General features: G+C 47.5%; 1 protein-coding gene across 1 annotated transcript; it reads right to left on the reverse strand.

Moving 5' to 3' along the window:
* Positions 1 to 1,232: 1,232 nt before the first annotated feature.
* C1QL3 (complement C1q like 3) lies at positions 1,233 to 7,272 on the reverse strand. The gene is made up of 2 exons (XM_054192090.1): positions 6,685 to 7,272; positions 1,233 to 1,940 (listed from the first exon to the last, which is right to left on the reverse strand). Exons 1-2 carry the CDS (start codon positions 7,270 to 7,272, stop codon positions 1,761 to 1,763), a joined length of 768 nt encoding a protein of 255 aa, XP_054048065.1. The 3' UTR covers positions 1,233 to 1,760.
* Positions 7,273 to 24,200: the final 16,928 nt, after the last annotated feature.

Below are 24,200 nucleotides of genomic sequence, written 5' to 3' on the forward strand. Positions count from 1 at the left end.
GGCAAATTTCATGAAATAGAAATGCTAGGGGCAGCCTCTATTACTCTCTAACAATTTATAGAAATGTTACCTTGATTTTGCCAAAGATGTTAAAAATAAATAACATGACCAACTGTGCTAAGGAGCTAGTTAATTATCTTGCTAAAATTTAGGTTTAGAATGAAATCTGCAAGTTTTAACCTGAGAGAAATAGACAGCCTCCCCTCCCAAAACCAAAACAAATAAGAAGTCCATTTTCCAAATAAAAGTATTCTGTGGACATTACTGGTATGACTGATTTTAAAGCATTTTTATAACTATGTAACTCATAGTACCTGTGTTTAGTTTAATTCTCCAAGCCATTAATCCTTTATATGGATTAAACTTCTTTGAGACTTTATATATATATATCTATATATATATATATGAATGAGAAAAATAGGTTTTAATACACACTTTTTTTTTTTTGCATGTAAATATCTGCTTCTTTCTTTGCATATGTGATATCATTTTTGGTAATATGCTTATCTGTGTCCATTCCATAGGCACGCCTTACTACGAACTGGTAACTAGCTACCACGGAAAAGGTCTGGGTGACAACGTTTCCTCACGTGTCAGATCTCCCACTCTTCCTTTGTGGGAATAATTCCCACTAACTGCAGTGAGACACGACACCTAAGACAAATAAGGTTTTGACCCATTATATTCCTACGAAATTCTAGTTGAACATCTGCAGTATGTTAAGTCATAACTATTTTATTAAAAATAGTACCCAAGTACAGACTAAGTGCTAAAAGACTAATGAAGACTAATTGCTGCAAATAAAACACTCTACCTTAGTCTGAGAATGTAGATGCCAGGCGTGCTAAATATTTACACAACTAACCATCAAGAATGGGCCTGTAATATTGTCTAAATATATATTTACACATGGTTACAAATTAAAAGCCAAATCCTTTTTCCACTAACATCAATGGGAGTTTTGCCATTGGCTTCAGTGGAATCAGGGATTTGATCCAATAGAATAGTTTGTCAACTGTTATATTTTCCAGAAAAAAAAAAAAAGGGTTTCTTCTATCCTTTTTTCTTTTAGAACACAGCTAAGGGGAAGACAAAATTTAAACAACTCCACTGGATTGATTTTATGCTAAAAGTCTAATATAAACCTACAAAGCAGGAACATTGAGTTAAGGCTCGAAGCTGATTAGTTTCTAGTTTTAAGTGGAAGGATAAGAAAAGTACAAGGCAAACAATTCCTTTGGAGAGAGAAAGTATATTTTGATTACCTCTTCCCTTTATTGTAAAATCATTCCTCACCACACTATGAGTGGACTCCAAGCATCATTGTTAGCAAGTAAGTCACAAGAACCAAAGCTGAAGTATGGATAAAGCAGCAAGATCATAACACATCAAAGTATCATATACACTGAAGAAATAACTCAGCGTCCTTAGGTTTTTGGGTGTTTTTTTTTTTTCTATAAAAATTTGATCTATGTAGGACTTCATTCAAATGGACACTAACAATGAGGAAGTATTTGCTTTGGCGGTAAGTGGATCGCACATCTGTCTAACTTGTTTTGTGATTTTTTTTTAACATAAGGTTTCTCTGCGTTGTACAGATGTGAATCAGGTAGCATTCGACTTTTTTTCCCCGCTACTGAGGTGTTCGGTGGTCGCTCTCTGCTGGGGTGCTTGTTTCATTGACTTTTGCCACGCAAATCCATTGCTTAGAAGAGCAAGCTTCATTTTTGGACGGGTTTGGTGGGTTTTTTTATTCATTCTCAGTCAGCATAAATAATAAATCCAGAAAAAGTGCTGTATTTGTTGTTGTTTCCTCCGTGTGCTTTTCCTCCATCTAATTTAATGTAAACTTCGTCTCCTGGCTCCAAGTGAAGAACCACGCTGTTACTGGCATAGTCGTAGTTCTGATCAGCATCCTGAGCAATCGCACTAGCTCGAACCTACATAAAATACATAATGAGTGGTTAAGAAAACTCAGGTTATTTTTCCTGCATGGTGAAATTAAAGCATATCCTCAGCGTTTTATTCCGCACGCCTAAGTTGCCACTTTAAATGTCTGGCGACATATATTGTAGTTTTTTCCTATGGTTATTGCTTATTTTCTCCTACAATACAACATTTGAAACTAAAGCCATAACCTGCTTCTTTCTCGGTCATCTGATTAATACACAACTGTTTGCCCTCCTGTAAATATTTGGAGCCTTTCAAAATATATGCATAAAAACGCCTGGAATTTGGAGCACTGAATCTGGTTGTGTGCCAGTTCTACATTGGTGTAACTTTTATGTCAGTGGAACATTTGATTGACATTGGCGAGGATCCACAGTGAGACCCTATTGATACCAGGCTGGACTTTTTCCAGAAGTGATTTATTGTCATACTACCAATAGGACTGTGCTGCAAAAAGAATCCAAAAGTACACACCCACACACACACAGGCACACGCCAATGCACACAAACAGGTAAGGATCCCAGTTGGGGTTTGGAAAAACTGTTACAGCCACATTTCAGTAAGCAAACATTTAATTTCTGTGTGTTGTAAGAGATGAACATTTGAAAAAATCATAGGCAGGTCGTTATTTGCTTTAAGAGGTTTTGGAATTGACAAGCCATTTGAGGACTTTTCATTTACAGCTTTCACTGAAACATACTTTTTTTTTTCCATTTTGCCCTTGCTATTCCATTACTGATTAAATTTGACATTACTAGCAAACTGTAATTTTAGCCTGTAATTTTAAGATGTATGTTGGTTTCCAGCAATGAATAGTCTGTAGCATTGTAAGTCTCCAAATCATTTATATATAATTTGACCCTGTTTGGTAAAATATTTAAACTTAGTTGTATGTGATTTATTTCAGTGTAACACATCATCTGCTTGTTGCTTGTCTTTGTTCTAGCGTAGTTACAGAGCAGTAAGTGATTTAGTGGTATTGCAAACCTGAACTAAGTAATAATGCATGACTTGGCGTACCATGTGTGGGATTTTATCTGTTCTGAATTGAAAAAATAGGCTATAAGTCACAATTTTCCATGGATTCCTTTCAAAGTTTAAATGATAAATTTCCAAATTAAATTTTCATGTGATAGGATTTCACATTAATATTGAAATGTTAAAAAGGAGGGGGTTCTTTTACCATGCAGGATTTTATGGCGTTATGCAGCTTAAAAATCACAGTACTTGGAAATTCTTTATACATCCTGTAAGAAGAATGAGAAAGGCTTAAAAGGCTTGCAGTGGTGTGACAGTCTGCAAATTTAAACTGATACATGGCATGATGATAAACCCCAACTATTTCAGGACTTCTTGATCATGAATTGCCTGGTATTGTTTACAAAGGCGATCTATGTTGCTAGTGTTTAAGCAATAATTATTCTAAACACTGGGTATTTCCTCTGGATTAATGATGGGCAGGGTGGAGTTGAAGGCTCTGGGCCATTAACCCTGGAAATAGCCTCCAAAGAAAATAATGGGCTGAGACTGTTGTTGGTAGTGCAAATGGAAAGGGCAAATGGGAAGGAGTGAAAAGGCTATGGATGAGGTAGAAAAACTTTCACAGACAACTAGTATCTTGCATACTGGCAAGCAAAATGGTTTCAGTTACTTTCCAGATTTCCATTTACATCATAATGAAATGCTACTTCATGGATTTATCTAAAATGTTGTGTTTCTGTGGATGGTAAAGGAGAATTCGAATTGCATTAGTGACTATCCTAACGGAGCCAGCATATGGGGACTGACTACAACAGCGATGGGTATTTCATTTTTAAGATTCTACATAGTACATAATAACTGAAGATAAAAAGATTCTGGGTATTGAAGTCTAGAAACCAAAGTGTAGATCTTACTGCCCTGTGTATAGCGAAAAATGTCCTGTAAACTCCAGTGTGCTATTTTTAAGAGGTTTTACCTTCTTGTTTGGTTAGCTTTTAAAGCCTGGGAGACCAGTCTCAAATGAATTCTCAGTGTACTGCTGCAAGAAGGTAAATGTATCTCTAAATTAAACCATTAAATTAAACCATTAATGGACTATACATTTCATAAGTTGTACGACTGTTCACCTCATCTTTCATGAAGTTACACTCTCAGGTTGCACACACATACTAGCTAAACTGTATGATCTCAGCACTTCCCTGTTCAAGCTTTATAACCATTAAAGACAGCAATGTGTTAACAGTGAAGACCTTGAGATTCCTCCTCTGCATCGCTTAGGAATGATTTTTTTCTGTAAGTCATACACTTTCCAATGGTTTGGGTTTTTTCATTTTGAGAAAACACTGAATTTATAATGTTTTCTTTGCCAAACTCCATTTAAAGACTCACTTCCAAAATTTCTGAGCTTTCTTACAAATAATACACAAAGTTAACTGCTGTCACATCCCATCAGTCTTTAGTGTTTCAAGTATGAATCATAATCAAAAGGAGACACTGCTTCATTAAAATGGTGATCAATTTTAAATAGTTTGTATGCAGATATTTACCTAAATACTTATCTTTGCATGGATATATACAAATATATACATAGAATCCCCTGCCTTTTTATTTTTCTTCGAATCACCATGAGTTTAATTTTTCTCATGTCTGGTACTGGAAGTAGTTATATTTGGGAACAGTTGGACTTCAGGCTAAATTTAATTTTTATAATTGGTTACTTTTTAAAAAGTACTGGTATGGTTTTATTTTTCATGGTTTGGGAAAATAAAGACTTTAAAACCTTATAAATAGGGGTCAAAAATAGATTAATGTTGTAATTGCAAGTAAAATGGTATTCTCGTGGTGGACAATATTGCCTTCGTATGAAGAAATCAAAGTGAATATATTACGATTATTATTAGTCCTGGTTTATCTGCTGAGACAGTATTTACGGTAGGCGTTTTCTAATTTAATTAATTGCTGCTGATGTCCTCATTATTCTGTTTTCACAGCACTTCCGAGGAGCCATAAACAAAAGGTTAAGTGGCATATCAGATTAATTTACCGGCGGCCGGTGCTGCCGCCCGCGCAGAGCACGGCGGGCCGTGGAGCGGCTCCGGGCCCCGTCGCGCTGCCGGGGCTCGGCGGGGGAGGAGGCGCGCAAACGAACGAGCCCCTCCGCCGCCCGCCCGGCACGGCGGGGACGCGGGGACCTGTTTTCGGTCCCGCGGACACCGCGTAGAGCGGATCAACCTCCCCTCATCCCACCCCGCCGGAGGGTGAAACGTCCGGAGAGAGCGGCAGCGCTGGGCTCCGGGCTACCCCGGCTCGGGAAAGCCGGCGGCCCGGCCCCGCAGCCCGTGGTGTGCCAGGACAGCCCAGGCAGTGACCTGTTGAGCGGCGGGTCCCCGCACGGGGCGCCGGGGGAGCGGCGGGAGCATCGCCGAGCTCCCGGAGACACGGGGAAGCCCGGGCGCACCGCACTGCCCCCGGGCAGCAGGAGCAGGAGGGATGGCGGACAGCCCGGCCACAGTTAGAGACAGCCTCTCTGTGCCCGTTAACTGCGTATGGCAGAAGCGCCGAAGAACGGCTCCCCGGGGGCCCAGTGCGCTGCGCGATCCCTCAGCCGGCGCCTTCCCCGGCGCCAGCCCGCCAAGGGGCGAGCTCCACGGTGGCCGAGCTCACACCGTGGGTCACCGGCCATAGGGAAACCTCCCTCCCGCGGGCCGCGGAGCGCCTCTAAACCGGAGCCCCGCTGCGTGGGCGCCCCGTCCCGCGCCGTGGCGGCTTTCCTCCCTCACGTCTCACCCTTCCCCGCGCAGGACCACCCTCTCCTCAGCTCACCCGGCGCCCCCGCTCCACTGCCTCCCTCCACGGGGACATTCCCCTTCCTGAGGGAACGCCCGGCCCCGGCCTGGCCTCCACTCTCCCCCGACCGCCTCCGGCCCGGCCGGGCTGAGGGCAGCGCTCCGCCCGCGGGCCGGGCCGGACAGCGGCGCGACTCTCGAGTTAAAGAGTGCGTTGAGTCCGCGTTCACCCGGCGGCCCGGGGCGGCCTCGGCTCTGCGCGGATCCCCCGGCCCCTCAGAGGTCCTCGGGCAACCGAGGCGAAGCGGGCCGGCGCACCGCGCCTCGGCCGTGGACCCGGCTCCCCTCAGCTCCCCCGACGGCTCGCCTTGGACCCCTCTCTCCCGACGCCTCCAGCGGCCGCCCGGCTCCCCCTCCCCACCCGCCGCCCGCTTCCCGCCCTTGCCGCGCCGCGCCGCCCCGCCCGCTCCCCTCAGGGAGTCCGGCTCCGCCCGGGCGCCTACTCCCCTCACAGCGCCCGCTCCCTCAGGGACTCCAGCTCCGCAGCCGGGCGCCCGCTCTCCTCAGGGGACACGGTTCCCCCGGGCGTCCGCTCCCCTCACAGCGCCTGCTCCCCTCAGGAAGCCCGGTTCCCCCCGGGCACTTGCTCCCCTCAGGGAGTCCTGCTCTCGCCCCGTGCGCCCGCTCTCCTCAGGGAGCCCGGCTCTCCCAGGAGCCCGCTCCCCTCACGGTACCTGGCTCCCCCCAGGAAGCCTGGCTTCCACCGGGCGACCGCTCCCTCGTGGAATCCGGCTCTCTCCGGGCACCTGGTGCCCTCAGGGAGCCCGGCTCTCCCCGGGCGCCCGCTCCCCTCACGGTATCTGGCTCCCCTCAGGGAGCCCGGCTCCCCCCCGGCGCCCTCTGCCTTCACGGCGCCCACTGCCCTCACGTCCCCGTCTCCTCCCCGGCGCCCGGCGCGGCGCCCACCTGGTTGTTCTTGCAGAGGTCGGCCCACATGCTGGTGCCGTCGCCGCCCCGCATGAGTACATGGTAGGTGAAGAAGTAGATGCCGGGGATGGAGCAGGTGAACTTGCCGGTGGTGGGGTCGTAGTGGTTGCCCAGGTTGGTGACTACGTCGTCGAACTTGAGCACCTCGTAGCCCTCGTGCTGCCGCTTGAGGCCGGCGTAAAAGGCGATTTTGGGGACGGTGCTGTAGGTGGCGGCGCTGATGGCCCCCGCCGCGTTCAGCCCCGGCGCCCCGGGGGGACCCGGCAGGCCCTGCCGCCCCGGCTCCCCCTTCTCACCCGGCGGCCCCACCGGGCCGGGCGGCCCCGGCTCCCCCGGGGGGCCGCGGGGCCCCGCTTTGCCCGGCCGGCCGGCCTCCCCCTTGGGCCCCTGGATGAAGGTGGGCAGGGACTGCATGAGGCCGCGGTCGGGCGTGGCCGCCGTGCTGGGCGCCTTGGTGCCGCCGTAGGGGTCGCAGACCATGCGGCAGGTGCCCAGCATCTCGTAGTGCGCCGAGGTGCCGGCCGAGCTGACCAGCACCGGGATGAGGATGACCAGCAGCAGCACCATCACCACCCCCAGCGCGCCGGCCGCGATCAGCCGCCGCCTGCTGCCCACCAGCCGGCTCAGCGCAGGGCGATCCTCTTGCCTGCTTTTGGACAAAATCTTGATGGTTGGCGGGGGACCTCCTCAGAACCGAAAAAACGCCGAGCCCGCCCGAGCTCGGCTCCCCGGAGGCTTCGCCGCCCTCCCGCTGCCGCTGGCGGCGGGGGCTCCGGCGGGTCGCGGCGCCGGGCTGCGGCCGCTGCAGCCGGCGGGAGGCGGGCGAGGAGCGGGAGAGGCAGAGGGAGAGCTGCCGCCGCGCCCCGGCCGCCCGCACTTTTATCCTCCCGCTGGCGATCGACTTTTTTTTTTTGCAGGCTGTGCCAGTCCGAGTCAACTTTCCCTGGAACTTGCCTTTCCTCTCGCGATCGCCCCGCTCGCCTCCTCGCTCGCTCTCTCTCTCTCTTTTTTTTTTTCTTTCTCTCTTTTTTTTTTTTTTTCGCAGAGACGACAGTCCTCAGCGGGGACGCGCCTCCCGGCCGCCCCGCAGCCTCCCCGGTGCCCGCCGCCGAGAGCCCGCACCGCCGCGCCGCGCCGGAGCCGGAGCCGGAGCTGGAGCCGGAGCCGGAGGAAGAGCGGGATCCTGCCCGGGTGCCACCTGCCAGGAGAGGAGGAGGCTGACGAGCGCGCTGGAGCAATTTATAGGCACCCAAAAGCGCAGGGGAAAGGGGAGCTGCTTTGGCATCTCATTCCAGCATCTGCTCTGCTCTTCCCACTCACAGAGAGTTTGGCATTACTCTGGCAGTGTGGGAAATATATATTTTTTTTTCCTCTCTCCCTCCCCCACCCCTCCCGCAAACGGATGAACAGCGAAATCGTGAGCCTCACTCACTAGCTGCATCTTGCGATGACAGCTCTTTCTGGAGCAGACCAAAAGGAAGAGATGTGCTTAGATGCCTCTGGGTACCCTTCAGGTCACCGATCGACAATTAAAAGGTCAATCCACCTCCTGCTTAACGCTTCCCTGAGGCTACCCTGCCTTATTAGTGTTGTCTGGGAAATACCGCTTTAAATGTAGGGATGCTTTACAGTTACCGATTGTCCAAGTGGAAGTTATTTGAAAATATACCTCCCACCTCGCACAGTAATGGAGATTAGCATCTCTCACAATTTTGGATCTCCCTCTTCCCCCCTGCCCGATTGCCACTATAAAGGCAGAGAAGGAAACGGTTCTTTCTATGAATTAAAACTGACATACTCATCACCGGGTGCAGTGTTTCCCGGTGTTAAAGCCAGCCAACGCTTTGCTAGCAAACTGACACCGAGGAAAAGAGTTCCCTTTTGTTTAGAAGCCGAAGGCAAGTGCGGGGCATATGCAGATCAACAGATGCCTGGACCTGCGAAAAAGGTCTCCCTGGCTTAAGTCAGAGGCAGCAGAGCGCTTTGTTAAGTCTCGGGGTTTCATTCTTTTTTGTTTTTTGTTGGTTGGGTTTTTTCTGTTTCCTTTTTTGTGTGTGTGTGAAAGGTTTCTTCTCCTCCAAGGGCTGGTGGGCACCTCTGTGAGTGAGTGGGAAGGTGAATGAGCAATATTAGTGGCATTTCTCCCAGGAAAATATTAAGGAACTTGTCCTGCTCACAGATACACAAGGTACACAAAGAGCTGTTTAAATAAACAAACAGAATTGATTCCTAAATCATACTTCTGTATTCAGGAGCAATGGATGTCAATCAAACGTGGGTGACATTTGCCTGTCAATACAGGGATGATGGCTGGGAAGAGTGTGACTTATTACAGCAAGGCAAGAATCCGAAATGAGCAACAACGGCAAATAGGACAACAACCAAATAATAGCATCTCCAGCAATGATCAGAGGGCTGTGATCTTGTCTTGGATTTTATTAGCACGAATCCCCTCTCCCCTCAGCCGTTCTCTTTTCTTTCTTTTCTATTCCACAACGCAATAAGGTCAAACAAGCAGGCACTGGGAAACAAAGATTCATTGATTCTTCCTTTTAAGCAGAAATGTCAGCAGCTTCTTTTGCTCTTTCCTGAGAGACTCAAAGGCAGCGAGTGTGTCCACGCCTCGTAGAGATGGGCCAGCCCAGCTTCTTATCTCCCCAGAAAACTCCCGATAAAGCTTCTATTTCCCGCAGTTGTAAATATCCCTCCCTCCCCCTTTTTTTTTCTTTCTTTCTTTTTTCTTTCCTCTAATGCTCTGTCTTAAAAAAAATTCTTTATCTGGCACTGGCACAAGCTAGCCAGTTCCCTCAGCTAAGGACTTCCCCATAAGACCCGGGAAGGCATCTGAACAGACTTGGAGGCTTATGTGCATATCTCATTGCTCTCTGCACCCCATAGGAGAAGGCTTTCAGCTCTGCTCTTTCGCCTGGGCAGGAAAAAAAAAAAACAAACAAAAGTTGTGCCAAGAGTGACAGGTCTGTCTCAGGCTGTAGCTGGGCCCTTGAGGCATTGCATTTAGTCATCCCTAACCCAGGCGGTTTTTGTGACATTGGGATGTGCGTAAACCTCCACTGCAATAGATGTGTTACACATTGGGAAAACAGCAAATCTCTTACCTTCGAAAAGACACAAACCTATCATGGTCTGTCAAGCCATAGTGATGCTGGGTGACTTATTGGCACCAAGCACACCCTCAGTTCCTTACTCCAGCTGTGATAAACCTGATTTTTAAAGCAAGGTCCTACCATACGAATGACTTTCACCTTCTTAATAGACAGTTTTATCCTCATGCATGTTGCCAAGAGTGCTCATTCACTGTAGACTCTTGCAGACTTTCTCCCAAAGGCAACCTGCGAGCCAAATGCAAAAACCAGAGCCTGAGTAAGCAGAATAGAGAGAAGAGGGCAAGTACCGGTGCTGGGTTGTCAGTGGAGCTTGTGTGTTAGCTGGGAACATAACCTGGCACCTTGAATGCCAGACCAATGCTTTAGTTACCAGATTATGCTTGGTTCACGAGGAAACAAAACAAATGCAAGGAAACTAAGAATGGGAAGCAGAAGGGCTCAGAAGTTATGCACTGGAGGTCTCAGCAGCTTGGAGCAAAGTCAAAGGAAATGTAGAAACCTCTTTTTTTTACCATGGGACCTGTATTTTCCTGAGGTGGTATGTCAAAGCATTGATTCGCTGTAATTAAGGCTTGGGTAGCATTTATGTTATAATATAATCTCCTCTCCATGCTAAAGGCTAACAGTCAAGATTGACAGTCCATTCTTAATATAACCATTGTACCTACGTGAGCTGCTGCCAGTCTTAACATATTAAATTTCTCTGTATTTTTGGAGCCCACTCGCAGGCTTGCTCCAGCCTTTCAGCCTGTTTTCTTCCCTCCCCATTCTCCGGGCCTTTGCGCATTCAGACCCGCAGTTGGTGTTCGAGCTGTATCCCCTGCAGCTTCTGCCGTTTGAAACAGCCTGCCCACAGCTCTTTTCCTTACCGACTAATTAGTTAGCGTTCATACAGAGCCTTAAAAATGTACAGCATAACATGCATGTTCATTTTACCTGAGTGCCGTTGCCTCAGCACTTAGAAAGGGGAAAATTGGAGAAAACCCAGTAAGAATGTGTCCACTGGGACAAAACGGCTCCTTACTCCTGCAGTGCTAAATTCAGAGGGTTAGCCCAGGAAAAAACACTGTGTGAGAAAGGGCAACCCTTTACCAGCTGCAGCAAGCAAGAGGAACATGGTAAAAGGCATATGCCCAACAAAGGAGTGCTCGAACGCTGTGCCAAGTTCCATACTGCTTCTGCTCACTCCTATCTGCATCTGTTTTGCTCTCGCTTATATTTGAACTCTTTTTAAAGTTATTTGAGAGAAGCGTTTTGAATTTCAGTCAGCTCGAAAATTAAGGCTTTGCTATGCTGTACCTTTATAAACGCTGGTTTAACTGTGTATGTAACAACATGCACTCACTCCAGCAAGTAAGTGGGTTCAGTGCTACAAAATAAAATTATATTATAAATGAGGTGAAACTATTCATACCAGTATAGATGGTGGCATGGTGGTGACACCTTTGCTGTTATCCCTAACCATTCCTGGTACCCTATTTCTGTTCTCTTCACCCAGTTCGCTAAAGTTTCAGGGCTGGCACATGTGTCAGATAATTTGTCCTGGAAAGTTACAGACTTCTGCACCGCTTTTTGGTTGAAGCTCATACAGACAGCCCTAACTCAGTTCTCCTAGAAACTTGTTTTGGTCAGCATAACCGAAGACCATCTGTATTTATAGCGATGCAAGTTGCCCACTGCATTCTTTCATAAAATTACAGTTTTCATGCTCATGGAAGGAAAATCAGCTCCAGTGTACAAAAAAAAATTTTTTTTTTGCTGAATTTTTGTAAGCTTTTACCTGTCACCTGGAATATGCAAAGTCCTTCTGCAGGATCTTCTCTGCTGTTCAGGGATTTAAGCCATTTGTGTATGTATGTGCGCGCAATTGGAAATATTCTAGATTAAGTTTTATCACAAATAATAATGCTCTTTGAAGATTAGCCTCTGAACCTGAAAGAAAACAGGAACTACATTTGGGGTTGGAACTAGATGATCTTTAAGGTCCTTTCCAACCCAAACCATTCTATGATCCTATGAAACAATACCAAGAAAATGTGTCCAGCCTTGAAAAGGTTACAACCACTTTTCAAATCCAAATGAGGGGGGAGTTCAGGGAGGGCTGTCACTAAAGTGACAGGGCTCAACAGGGAGAATTTGCAAATAAATTCCACATATCTCTTCCTTTTTAGTTTTTCATCTGAAAAGATCAGTCAGACATGACTGATTACTGGGGGGGCAGGAATTAAAACAGAAACATCTGTACCTACGTCATGAATATCATGTTTTGCTGGTGAATTACTGTAGATACAAACCATAAATGTGTATGTAAAATTAAATCTTAAACACACAGGAACTTAAAGGTTACATATTCTACTGACCAAGTTTAAGGAAGGATATAAAATAGTCCTATTTTATATCAGTTGATAATTGCCAACATAAATAGCAGTAATTAACCATGAAAGATACTCATAATTGCAAGTGCCCTTGTTTATTCCAAAGATTAAACCTCTAGTTGCAAGTATAAAAGATTGTTCTTCCTGGTTTCTCCCCTCCATTCCCATGTCCTGCTTCCCTCTTTGTCTTCTCTCTCCTCCTTCCCTCCCCATGATCTAAGGTGGCACGTACAAAGCTGTAGTGATGCACGGGAAAGCGTACACTCGACTTGGGAGTATTTTTTGATAGCGATGCTAGGACTTCCCCAGCCATGGTGGTACCTGACCAGTCGATTGCTCTGCCCCAGTGGTGCCTGGCCAGTTGATTGCTCTTGCACTGGTGATGGTATAGGACTGCAAGAGCTGTACCTGGGGTCAGCTTCACCATCTCTGGGTAAAGCTGCGCCCACTGAGACCCTTTTTCTGATCTGTCACCCTTTGAAGTGGTAGGCCTACACTTTCCTTTGCAGGGAAAGCTGTGATTTGGACAGTTTCTAGTGAAGCCACCAAGAGCCATGGTGCTATGGAGGTGCAATTGAGCAATGCTTGCACCAACCAGTAAACGCCTCCTCCACAAATAGCCTTAATTTGCACATAAGTGCATTGTACTTCAGGAAATGGGTTTCAAACAGTGAGTTGTTTTACACGGCGCTTCCACCAGCTTTCTTCAGAGGAGCCTGGACATCCAGTGCCCCCAGAGACCAGGGTCGTGCCTGCTTGCAGCACAGTGCAGCTCACAGTCTGGCTCAGCTCTTCTTGCTGAAAACAGCCTTTTTCTCGACACACCCCACCTCTCCCTTCCTGTAGGATGGGTATTTTAACTCATCACCCTCTTTTGATGTAGAAGTCTTGTCTTCTGCAACCACCTATGTAACCATGTCAGTGGCGGCAATGTTTTTCTGGTAGACCTTCTGCTTGAGCCCTCCCCCTTAACTCCCTTCTGATCAAAATCCATAGCAGGTAACCTGTCATAAGCAGGCACACAGAAGAACTCACAATGTTCATTAATAAACCCCAAAATATAGAGATATTCATAAGTGCTATCAAATCAAGGAGTATTGCTAATAGTGAAAGCTACAGTGTTGGCATTCTTATGAAGATGCAAATAGTAAATACAAAGGGGTGGAAGATAAATGCCTGTAACGTGGGAGTAAGATTAAACAACCACTTTGTCCCCGCTTAAAACTATACCAATAAGCAAAGGCATAAATCATGTTGCACTTCTATTAAAAATTATGTCAGTTGTTAGAGTCAATCAGGAGGAGATTTCCAAGTGATTTGCCCATGAGTATGATTTTGGTTACCTTTGAAATGGTTATTAGGCTGCCAATGCTATTAAAGAGAGATGTTAGGGGGGAAAAAAAGCAAGAGCAGAAACAAGCTTTTCTAAACTGTCGTCTGCGATTTACTCTACCTCCTCCAAACCTGAAAGACTCCCTTGCCATTGTTCTACCAACCCAGCAGTCTTCTCACATTTCATACGAGAGTCCTTTATATTCATCAGGAGGTTGATGGATGGGCAATAAGAATGGATAGCTGGGAGTGGAAAACTCAAAATTAAAATCCCCAGAGTGGCAAGATGCCCAAGAGATTTATTTTTCCTTCTGTCATGCCCTCAACTGATTTTCTTTTTGTGCCTGATTATTGATTTCTGGAGTAGTTAATGGTGTAATTTACTTTGCAAATTCCAATTATTTCTGATCATTCATTTCTCTTCCTATATGTTTCATTAATTAAAGCAGGAGACTCTTTGATCCCAAACTATCTTCTTTACAAAATGGCATACAGTGGAATCTGGTGTGATCCTGCAAGATGCTGAGCCTTTGATTGTTATGGTAGGCAAGTGCACTCAGGATTTTGTGAAATTTAGCCTTGCTTTTGGCCTGTAGGCCTGCTCCATCACAGATGAGGCATAGCTCCACTGAAGTTGTGAGTTGAGAAGCTGAGAAATGCATGGGAGATCAGAATTTGCTCTGCTATTTGCATGGCATTCAGAGAGCTGCAAAGCACAGGGAGATACACTGAGTGCTTTTGCCCCCAAAAGGGACTGATTATGCCTGCACAATGAGGAAGGGTCCAGGATGTTTCCTCACGGCGTTGCACAGATACGAGCCGTGCAGAGGAACCATTGTGTATGTTTCCTGGCACAACGTATTGCTGATGCTGTTATTAATAGGCTATCCTGTACTGGGTGTAACTTTGGGTTTGATATTTGGGAATTTAACTTAGGTTTGTGCATTTAGCAATAACAACAAAACCAGGAGGCAGATTGGAGAGAAAAATCGAAGTCGTTATCACCTTCTGAAATATTCTTGTGTTCTTATGCAATACGTACATCATCAGCTAGACTGTTGGTATTCTTTCTGTACAGCAATAAAACTCTAGTTTTGCTAGTTTAGTTACTGCACAAATCCAAAAAGCATCAGCTGAGAAGAGAAACATGACTGGCTAGATAGTATGTCTACTGTCTGGGGACTGAGATTTTCTACTCTCCAGGTAGATAAAATCTCAGCTGGAACTTTCCTTTCATGTAGTGAGACATTACACATATGTGTATAATACACAAGCACATGCCCACGCACATGTATACACACAAATGCAAAGTAGAAATATGTACGGCTTTCTGGAATCATAACAGAACACTAAAACCTGTGGTTATCACAGTTCAACAACCTGCTGTTTTGTATTTCATTGTTTAAATGTAATCCAGAAGACTAGGGCAATATACACAATATTCCATGAAAATATTCCCAATCACTGGCGTGCACACGGAGTTAACTCTACAGAGTGCCAAATGCTGTTTGCACTTAACACATGAGTGACTCCGTTGGCCTGAAAGGAGCCCTGGCTCCAGTGTTTACTGTGCAGTGAAGCTCATTGAACTTCTATTCAAGTTTCACTATTTGTGAGAACAGAATTTAGCCTGGAATCCTCTTTTTAATTAACTTTGAATCACTAATGTCAGTCTTTAAATATCTAAAAGAGGCAAGAATCTTTTATCAAATTTAATGCCGGGGAGAGAGCATGAGATGGGAAGAATTTGCACTGAGTATCCTGATAAATGCCACCTCTCCTGCGACGCTGTGAGGAATCAGAAAAGGATATCTGAGGAGAGGGAAGTTCTGGGCTCCTCAAGAAGGACAGGAAACTGCTGGAGAGGGTGCAGCAAAGGGCTACCAAGATGATTAGGGGACTCGAACACCTCTCTGATGAAGAAAGGCTGAGGGATTTGGGTCTCTTCAGTCTGGAAAAAAGACGACTGAGGGGGCACCTTATCAATGGTTATAAGTACTTAAAGGGTGGGTGTCAGGAGGAGGGGGACAGGCTCTTTTCAGTGGTGCCTGGGGACAGGACAAGAGATAACGGCCACAAACTTGAACATAGGAAGTTCCACCTAAACATGTGGAGGAACTTCTTTACTTTGAGGGTGGCAGAGCACTGGAACAGGCTGCCCAGAGAGGTGGTGGTGTCTCCATCTCTGGAGACATTCAAAACCTGCCTGGACGCGTTCCTGTGCAGCCTGCTCTGGGTGACCGTGCTCTGGCAGGGGGGTTGGACTAGATGATCTCCAGAGGTCCCTTCCAACCCCTATCGTTCTGTGATTCTGTGACTCTGAGCAGAGTAAGACCCACTGATTGGGAGACCGTTGTGGATGTGGATTGCAAAGGGACCGTCATTTCCAGAAAGCAGCCTTTCTAGTCAAGATGTTGCAGTGAAAATATGTTGAGATGACCATAGTCAGGCGTTATTTGGAGAATTCATTTTGAACCAGGCACAACGCAATGCAGAAAGTCTGTCTGCCGGAGGCATTGTCGTACTTCAACGCATGGAGCAGTCACTGCAGTGAAGGTGAACGGTGGCAATTTCAAGGCAGCTTTGGCCCAATTCTTCCTCCAGACAACTTGTCTGGTAACTGCTCCTCCAACATTTGTCTCCCACCAGGTAGGGATATTAACGGCTTTGAACACAAACTTATTTGCTGCCAAATTTGTCACCCAGGTTGCTTTATTCAGGAAGTATGGCAAGCAGAAAGCAGTAGGTTGTTGTGCTGCCAAGCATGGATGCTGTGGGATCCAGCCATCAGACAGCCCGAGCCTAAAGACTTCGAGTCAGAGCTCCCTCTTTATTTATTTAATCATCTCCTTTGGGATTATATCCCAGATTTTTTTTTTACACTGGGCAGGCATCTATTTGGCATTTAACATGTATCTTTTAATAGGTTTCCATTCTTAATTATATAATTATCACACCTCCTCAGTCAATCTATTACACCTTTCTTCATTTTAAAGTGCTAATAAGTAGGTAGCCTGAAGCCAGTGAGTAGGTATCTCAGTGACAGCATCACATCTGCGCTTCCCTTCCTCTTACTATGCTCCATGGACAGGTAAAAATCCATTTTTAAAAATTTTATTTTCTAATTAAAATAAACTGACTCACAGCTATGACTTCAGTATGTCACGACAGCGAAGTCACCTTCACCTGCCCAACTTCCCTCATCTGCGCAGCTTCTGATGAGTGGCACAGAGGATAAACTGAGCTGCCCTTGCTGTTCCCTTTGCAGGGCTCGCTTTCGTTTGTGCAGAGGAGAGGTCTCGGTGTGGAGGATGCTGCTGCCGGAGGACTGCGAGAGGATGGCAAATGGGAAACCATCCCCAGCACTCCAGTCACTCGGAAGAGTCGCTTGCCTCCACACTGGACGATCACGCCTGCTGTGTTCCCATTTATACAGGTGTTGGTGCCAGGTTTCCAGAGTCTCCTTGCAAGAACACTTTGAACATCCATAACCCCACCGACACTATCCTGGAGTCAGCTCTGTATTCCCTACATGTTTATTCTTCCTGCACTGGTTTCTCTTCAGTTACATAAAAACATGAATGAACTAATTTCCACTTGCTTCATGGCAGGCTGTAGAATGGTGAAAAATACGGACAAAAGCTGATTTTTGTCACCCTGCGGACCAGTTTGCTGCTTGTCCCCGCGGCCTGTCCCACCAGACGCCTGCTCGGGGCAGAGGGTGCAGCACTTGCAGGGGCAGCCGCGGCACCAGCACAGAACAATGGGAAAGAAGACAAGGTGTCTGTTATGCAGAGGACGCTTGCCAGCAGGGGATGGCAATTTTCAGGTAAGCTAAATGCTGTGGTTGAGGCACTTGATTCTGCAAAAAAGGCATGTGTTTGCCTAGCTCCACATGAGAACTGTGGGAAGTGGAATAGAGAGCAAAAGTCTGTGGCTGATCTTGCTGAATGGGACAGATGGCAACCCTTGCCAAAAATAGCTTTGCTAGAAGTAGAACACATGGTAAATTGCATTAATTTTAATAATTGCTTTTTATGCTTTGATAAAAACTGGCAAAGACCTAAAGGATCCTCTACCCAAGATAATTAGCATAGCTCTCCTTGACTGCTCCCCTTTAAAGAGAATGCTGTTTTGAGGCTCTTAAGGCTCACAAAATTGAGAAGGATGAGGCTGCCCACTTGTGCCAGGAAAGCGGAGTGCTCGGCTGTACATGGGACCCACGGGGAAAACAGGACTCATGTGAAGCTGCTGAGACATCAAGTAGCTTGAGGCCACGAGAGCTGAGTTTGGTCTCTGAGGGTCTGTGCTGGCTGCAGCCTGGCAGCATCCCACGTCTGTCTGGCCAAAGGATCTTGCAGAGTCACACTCTGAAGGCGAGCAGATCCAAAGTCTTAAAAAAAAAAATTCAGCAAGAGCCTTTTTCCAAAAGGAAAGGCATATTTTAAGAATTTAAAAATTTTTTTTTTCTCCCCAGCAGATACACAATTTCCTAGCTGCTGTAGGGGAAAGGGAACAGGCAGCTCCTTTGCCCATTGCAAAGGGGATTTTTGGCTGCCGCGGTGCCAGATAGCACTGTCACTTTGCCATGTGAAAAGGGACGATGGGAAGAGCATGCCTGGGCTCTGCTAAGGGGCACCGTAGCTGGTAAAACACACTGTGCATTTGCTACTGCTTCTTGCAACAACCTCTGGTCAGGAATCAGGGATGCTTGACTTGGAAAGAAATCTTCATATCAAAGCGAATTCCTTCAGCCACAGTGCCGGGTGCAATGTCAGACAGCACCAGCACCTCGTTTACACCAGCCTCCTCGCTAACTACCTAAATGGGTTTAGTATTCTGCCCAACTGCAGCTAAACCAAACGGTAGTGTTCCGGCTGCTGGCAGAGCATCCAGGCAAGGGGCTGTGCCAGTGACACGAAATCGGTTTCTAATTGATGCAGTTAATTCAGGGCATCCGTTGTTCAAACAGTTCTAAAATGATGCTTAATTACCCGGGGGATCTGGGCGAGCCAGTGACGCCTGCATTTCTTTCCAGTTCTCCGGAATACACAATGTGGTTCCTACTTGTGGTGCTACACATTTTTGATATGAATGAAATTCTCTTTTATATTCTCTTTTACAGCTGAAAAAGTGTGCCTGTCAGTCCAGATCAGAGTCAGTCTGGGATACAGTCACAAACCTGTCAGCGTCAGGTAGGCAACGGGCCAAGGTCTCGGAGCGGCATTTGTCCCTGTTAGACTAAAGAAACTCATTGCAACTGCGGTTTTGTCCACAAAAGAGTGCTGTGCGACTGCAGCTGAACGGGGCTGATTTTCTTCTTCCTGCCAGGACCAACCTCAGGCAAACAGGCAGGATTTGTGCCACATAACCGCAGCCTGGGCAGCTCTGAGACTGTGATAGAAATGTAGAAATATACAAATATAAATGCATATATTCGTACACAACCAATGCCCCCAAAAGGACAGCTGAGCTAAACATTGTTGGCTGGTTTGCGTGTGCGGTTTGGATGCACCAAATGCTGATTGTTCAAAGTGCTTTTTTCAGTAGACTGACAAAAATCCTGCTAATTGGGGTCTCCTCCAGCCACGGGGATCACAGAAGGGAGCAAACCCTTCCCTGTGCGAGGGCCCTGCTCCCTCAAGCGTGGCGCGGTTTGGGTTTTCCCTCCCCAGGCCAGAAGTGAAGCAGGTCGGCAGGAGCTCGGCGGGGCTGGGGGGATGCTGTGGCCCAGGGAGGAGGCAGCTGCCAGCTGGCAGCTCCATGCTGCGGTGCTCGGAGCAGGCTTGGCACCGGGAGCCAGAGCCTCCGCACCCCAAAACGCCTCCCCCCCGTTTCCCACACCTCCCCCGGCACCCCAAGGATCTGGTCCTTGTGTGTGTGTGTGGATCATGCTGCTGGTGTTATTTGTATTCAGTAATTTTTTAAAGCTCAGTGATTTAGATTGACAAATGTATTCTGATTTCCTAATATGTTTTCTTCGCATCTTTGCTGTGGTTTTCCATAGGAATTATTCTGTTCAGCAGCTCCGGAAAAAACAATCAACAGCTGGAAGGTATATTCCACTTCAGATTTTTGCAGAGAATTACAATGCCTCTTCTTCATCCCTGAAAAATATATTTGCCTCTGTGTTTTCTGGGCTGGCACTGTCCTGTAGCGCCATGCTTAACTCGATATTCCCATACCCCTCGTGTTTTTGTTGATGTGTTTCCGTGAGGTGTATGGGGTCAGTCTGCCACGCTGGCCTTACTTTTGCTCCCACTTTTTTCCTCCAGCTGCACTGCTGTTTAACAACCTCTTCACAGAGCATATCGAAGGCTCTTGATCTTTGTATTGCAGCAAGCGCACAGTGAAGCCCTCTTCAAACACAGCCCTCAGCCCAGAAACACCGTGAGAGGAGCAAAGAACCAGGGAGAAGTGGACATACTTGAGCAAACGCCGCAAAAGGGATGAGATGTTCTGGCGCTGCTGGGTTGAAACATTTGACTGCATCACAGGCAGCAGATGAGGACAAATTTTTGACTTTTCTGCAAACCTGTGGGTTTTCACTGTGACTGAAGATGGATGTCTCAGTGTGTCGGGAGATGAGAAATCTTAGAAACACGAACAGAATACTAAAAACAGTACGAGGAAACGGAGCTGATTCAGTTTCTTGCCTTGCTTAGTAATCGAAGTTTCTTTTGATAGCTTGCTAGTGAAACAGGCTTTGTCATTTTCCCCCCAGAAATTAGCAGCTTTATTTGAATTACTGTGAAGATGCCAAAACCGTGCAGACAGTGGGACAACTGCACGGACTGCACTTTGGGACTGATTGGGGGTGCCTGAGCCTGCAGCTCCAGCGCGTATCAATCAGAGCCGCCAGCCTGTGCGCCTGGGACCCATAAATACAGAAACGCAGCCAGACACTGGGGGGATTTCTGAAAAGTGCCCAAGAGAGTGCTATTACATCTATACTGGTTGAGTTGAGTCGAGTTGAGTTGAGTCAAGTTGAATTGAGAAGGTTTATGTGATGGCAGACAAGTCATTCTGCAGTGGGTAATTAAAAGTATTAGAGGTTGATATAGAAAGAGTATGTATGAGTGAGCTTTGCTATCTAGCAGCCACCTGGAGTACTGCATCCAATTCTGGAGCCCCTACTACAAGAGAGATATGGACGTGCTGGAACGTGTCCAGAGAAGGGCCACGAGGATGATCAGAGGGCTGGAGCACCTCTCCTATGAGGACAGACTGAGACAGTTGGGGTTGTTCAGTCTGGAGAAAAGAAGGCTCCGAGGAGACCTTAGAGTGGCCTACCAGTATCTCAAGGGGGCCTACAAGAAAGCTGGTGAGGGACTTTTTAGGATGTCGGGTAATGGTAGGACTAGAGGGAATGGATTAAAACTAGAGATGGGATGATTCAGACTGGACGTTAGGAAGAAGTTCTTCACTATGAGGGTGGTGAGGCACTGGAACAAGTTGCCCAGAGAAGCTGTGGATGCCCCATCCCTGTAAGTGTTCAAGGCCAGGCTGGATGGGGCTCTGAGCAACCTGATCTAGTGGGAGATGTCCCTGCAGGGAGGTTGGAACGAGGTGATCTTTAAGGTCCCTTCCAACCCAAACCATTCTATGATTCTATTTCCAGCGTGATGGATACAAAGTTATTTGAGCGTGCCAGGCAGAAAATTCCTTTTTTAATCCAACATTGGCAAATTTTAGTCCTGATATTATGGAGAGGACAGATTATTTCTAGGGACGGTGCCTAGGTTTCTGTTTAGAGCCAAGTTCCTGAACTCCGCAGAGAGGCAGGTTTGCCCTGCAAGCTCAGGGTGGGCATCAGCTTTCTGTTTAGGAGGGGAGATCCTGAAATGGCGCTGCTCCACACTGATCCTGGGTCAAAGATCCACAGTCATCCAAGTCTTGTGGCCGGCTCCAAAGGGGAAGAGGGGAAAGAAGAGACACCGAGACCTGACCTGCAGAAGGCTCTCTGCTCACTGCCAGGGCTCGGCTGCAGAAGGAATCCCTGCTCGTTACCAGTGTTAAAAAGTTACTGGGACTTTCTTCTGGACCCGAGTGCTGACACTCCAGCGCTCAACAGCCATGAAATCACAAAGACTCTCCATACATGATAAATCATAATGCATAATGCGCTTCTCCATTTTTTCCCAAAATCTTATAGACTGGTGAAGCACAACTCTTGCTGCAGAGAATTAAGGAAATCCAGGTCCAAACCTTCCTTGTCTCAAACGCTCTAATCGTGCTGCTCTGACCTCTGCTCCTTGGTTTATGTACTAACCTCCATGCCAGATCCACTCCGCGGAATTATTCATATTCTTTCTGAACTGCACCCAGCCAGCACAGCCCACCTCCTTTACTGGGTGCACCCAGACGGTAACCCGAAAATGTGACGGTGGGTTGTATCTGAATTTACTTACAATGTGTTTGCATTTTCTATCGCCCACCTGCACGCACAGAAGGGGATGTCACGTCCCGGCTGCCTGAAAGGGGAATTGTGACCCATAGAAACAAGAACACAAGACGCGTACCAGAATACCAAATGTCAGATTAAAGTATTTCGCACTACTCAGAAGCAGTTTAGCATACTTTGTTCGGAAGAAAAGTTCACGAGACCTCCACCAGCTTTTCGGTGAACGTGTCTCATTTGAAATCGTGAGGGGCACACGCTCTGTGAAATGAGGGCAGAGGATTCCCTCTGTGGTGTCATTAGCCCTTTTCAGACACCCATGAAAGAGGCCTGGCTTTCAGAAATGTGGAAATACTGCTTTTTGCCACAGACCTTGGGTATGGAGGACACTGATTTCGAGGAGGCAGGGCACCCGCCAGTGCAGGCTGCATGGCCACCCCTGCGCAAAGCACCACACTCCCCGTCCTGGCCCTGAAGGTTTGTTCCTCTTCATAAAGTCTTGTAACTCCCGCCCAGGGACATCTGCCGCCTTCCTCTCCGTTGAGAAGTTTGACCCTTCACCCTCTGTTTCCTACACCCTTTCTTTTTGGAGTGCTGCGTGCTGCCACTTGGCTCCCAGAAGCCAGGCTGAAGACCAGCCCTTGCTCCAGGGCTCTCAGCAATGTGGTGACATTGCACGAGTACAGCCTCGAAGGCAGCTGAGCCTCCTCTGCTGGCTGGCAATGCTGAAACAGAAAATACTGACTGAACAAGGGTTGTTCCAAACACAACATGCGCCTTTCCTTCCGAATCGGGCTTGAATTTTTTGAGCACCGGTGCTCCAGATTACCAATAAACCTTCCTTCCTGCTGGCACGGCCACCACGCAATCTGGGAGGCAGGAGGGAAGAAGGCAGGAAGCCCTGTCAGATAAAAAAACCTAAGTCATGAGGCAGAGCTTTGGGCTTCATTGGCAGTTTTGCACCCGAAACGGCTCTGAAGGCCAGTATCTGGGCAGTGGTCTTATGTGGTCCATCAGTTACTCTTCAGCCTAAATTCTGGGTAACCCTTATTACTAGAGCGAGCTCCTGCACGGGCTGCCTCTGGCTCTTTTCATGTCACATCACGCTCAAGCAAATTGAGGTGCTGCAAGACTTTGGAGACAGGAGCTGTAACCATCGTGAAAGTGTTTCAAAATTTGGGCCAAAGCTTACTTGCCTTCCTGGCAGGAAATGTCTGCCATGGCACCTGTAACCAGGAGAGCAGGCCTGAACGAGTGACAAAGGACGTTAGTTTCCTTCTTCTTAAAGGGTGAATAAAAGGAAAAAGACATTAAGTAAAGACAAGGTGGAAAAATGGCCGATTTGAGAAGTGTAATAGACATGTGATTTCCTTAATAATCCCACAGAAACTGATTATCTCAGTTTACAACTAGTTTAAGGCAAAAGTCAACAAAAAAACCCGATGAGGCTGCAGTCATAACCATCACTTTAGAGGAGGATTATTCATATTATATTATAGGGAGTGGTGAATTACTAAAAAGGCTTCTTCACGTCTGCGCCGCTGCGATTACTCCCAATTACTGTCACTGACTCTTGTAAGGGATTCCTTGCTGCTGCGCAGCCTCCCTCCGCGGGGCCGGAGGGGTGTGCAGCCGCCATTGGCAGGCGGCGGGGGCATCACCGCCACCTCGGCCACACCAGATGGGCAGTGCTTCCCTGTGCCGGGCCCCCAGATCGCTGCTGCTGCCCTGGGGTGGCTATTTTTTGGGAGCAGGGCTTATTTGGGCCACTGAGCAGGCTTTGCCCGGGCAGGGACGCGTGAAGAGGGGTTGCCCCTGTCTCGCCTCACCGCTGTCACCCGCTGCATCCAGCCTCTCCTTCGCAGGACGCTCGCCCTCAGCCTTATCACGGCTCTGCCCCCTTGCAGGGTCGTCCCACGCCAGGGACACGGTGGGGTGTGGGGAAGCAGCCCCCGAGCCATCCCTCAGCTGCAGAAGAGCGGCGGGCAGCACCAAGGCATCCATTACCTGTGCTCCCACTTTATCCCAGCCAGAAACCAATTGTCCGCCCCAGGCAAGCCTCCATGTTTGTGAGGTGGTACCGGCTCTGTAGCAGCTCCCCCGGCTCGGCCTGGGCTCCCCCAGTGTGTTCTGCTAATCTCCTCTTCTTGTCATTGCTTTTTCCCCCCCTTCCCCTGTTGCTGGTGTGAGGAACTCCTATTAACCCAGCTGATTTCAAGACTGTCGAAAAAATTGTCTTGAGACTCATCCAATTGTTGACTG

This window comes from Rissa tridactyla, chromosome 2 (assembly GCF_028500815.1).
Source record: "Rissa tridactyla isolate bRisTri1 chromosome 2, bRisTri1.patW.cur.20221130, whole genome shotgun sequence".
NCBI lineage: Eukaryota > Metazoa > Chordata > Aves > Charadriiformes > Laridae > Rissa > Rissa tridactyla.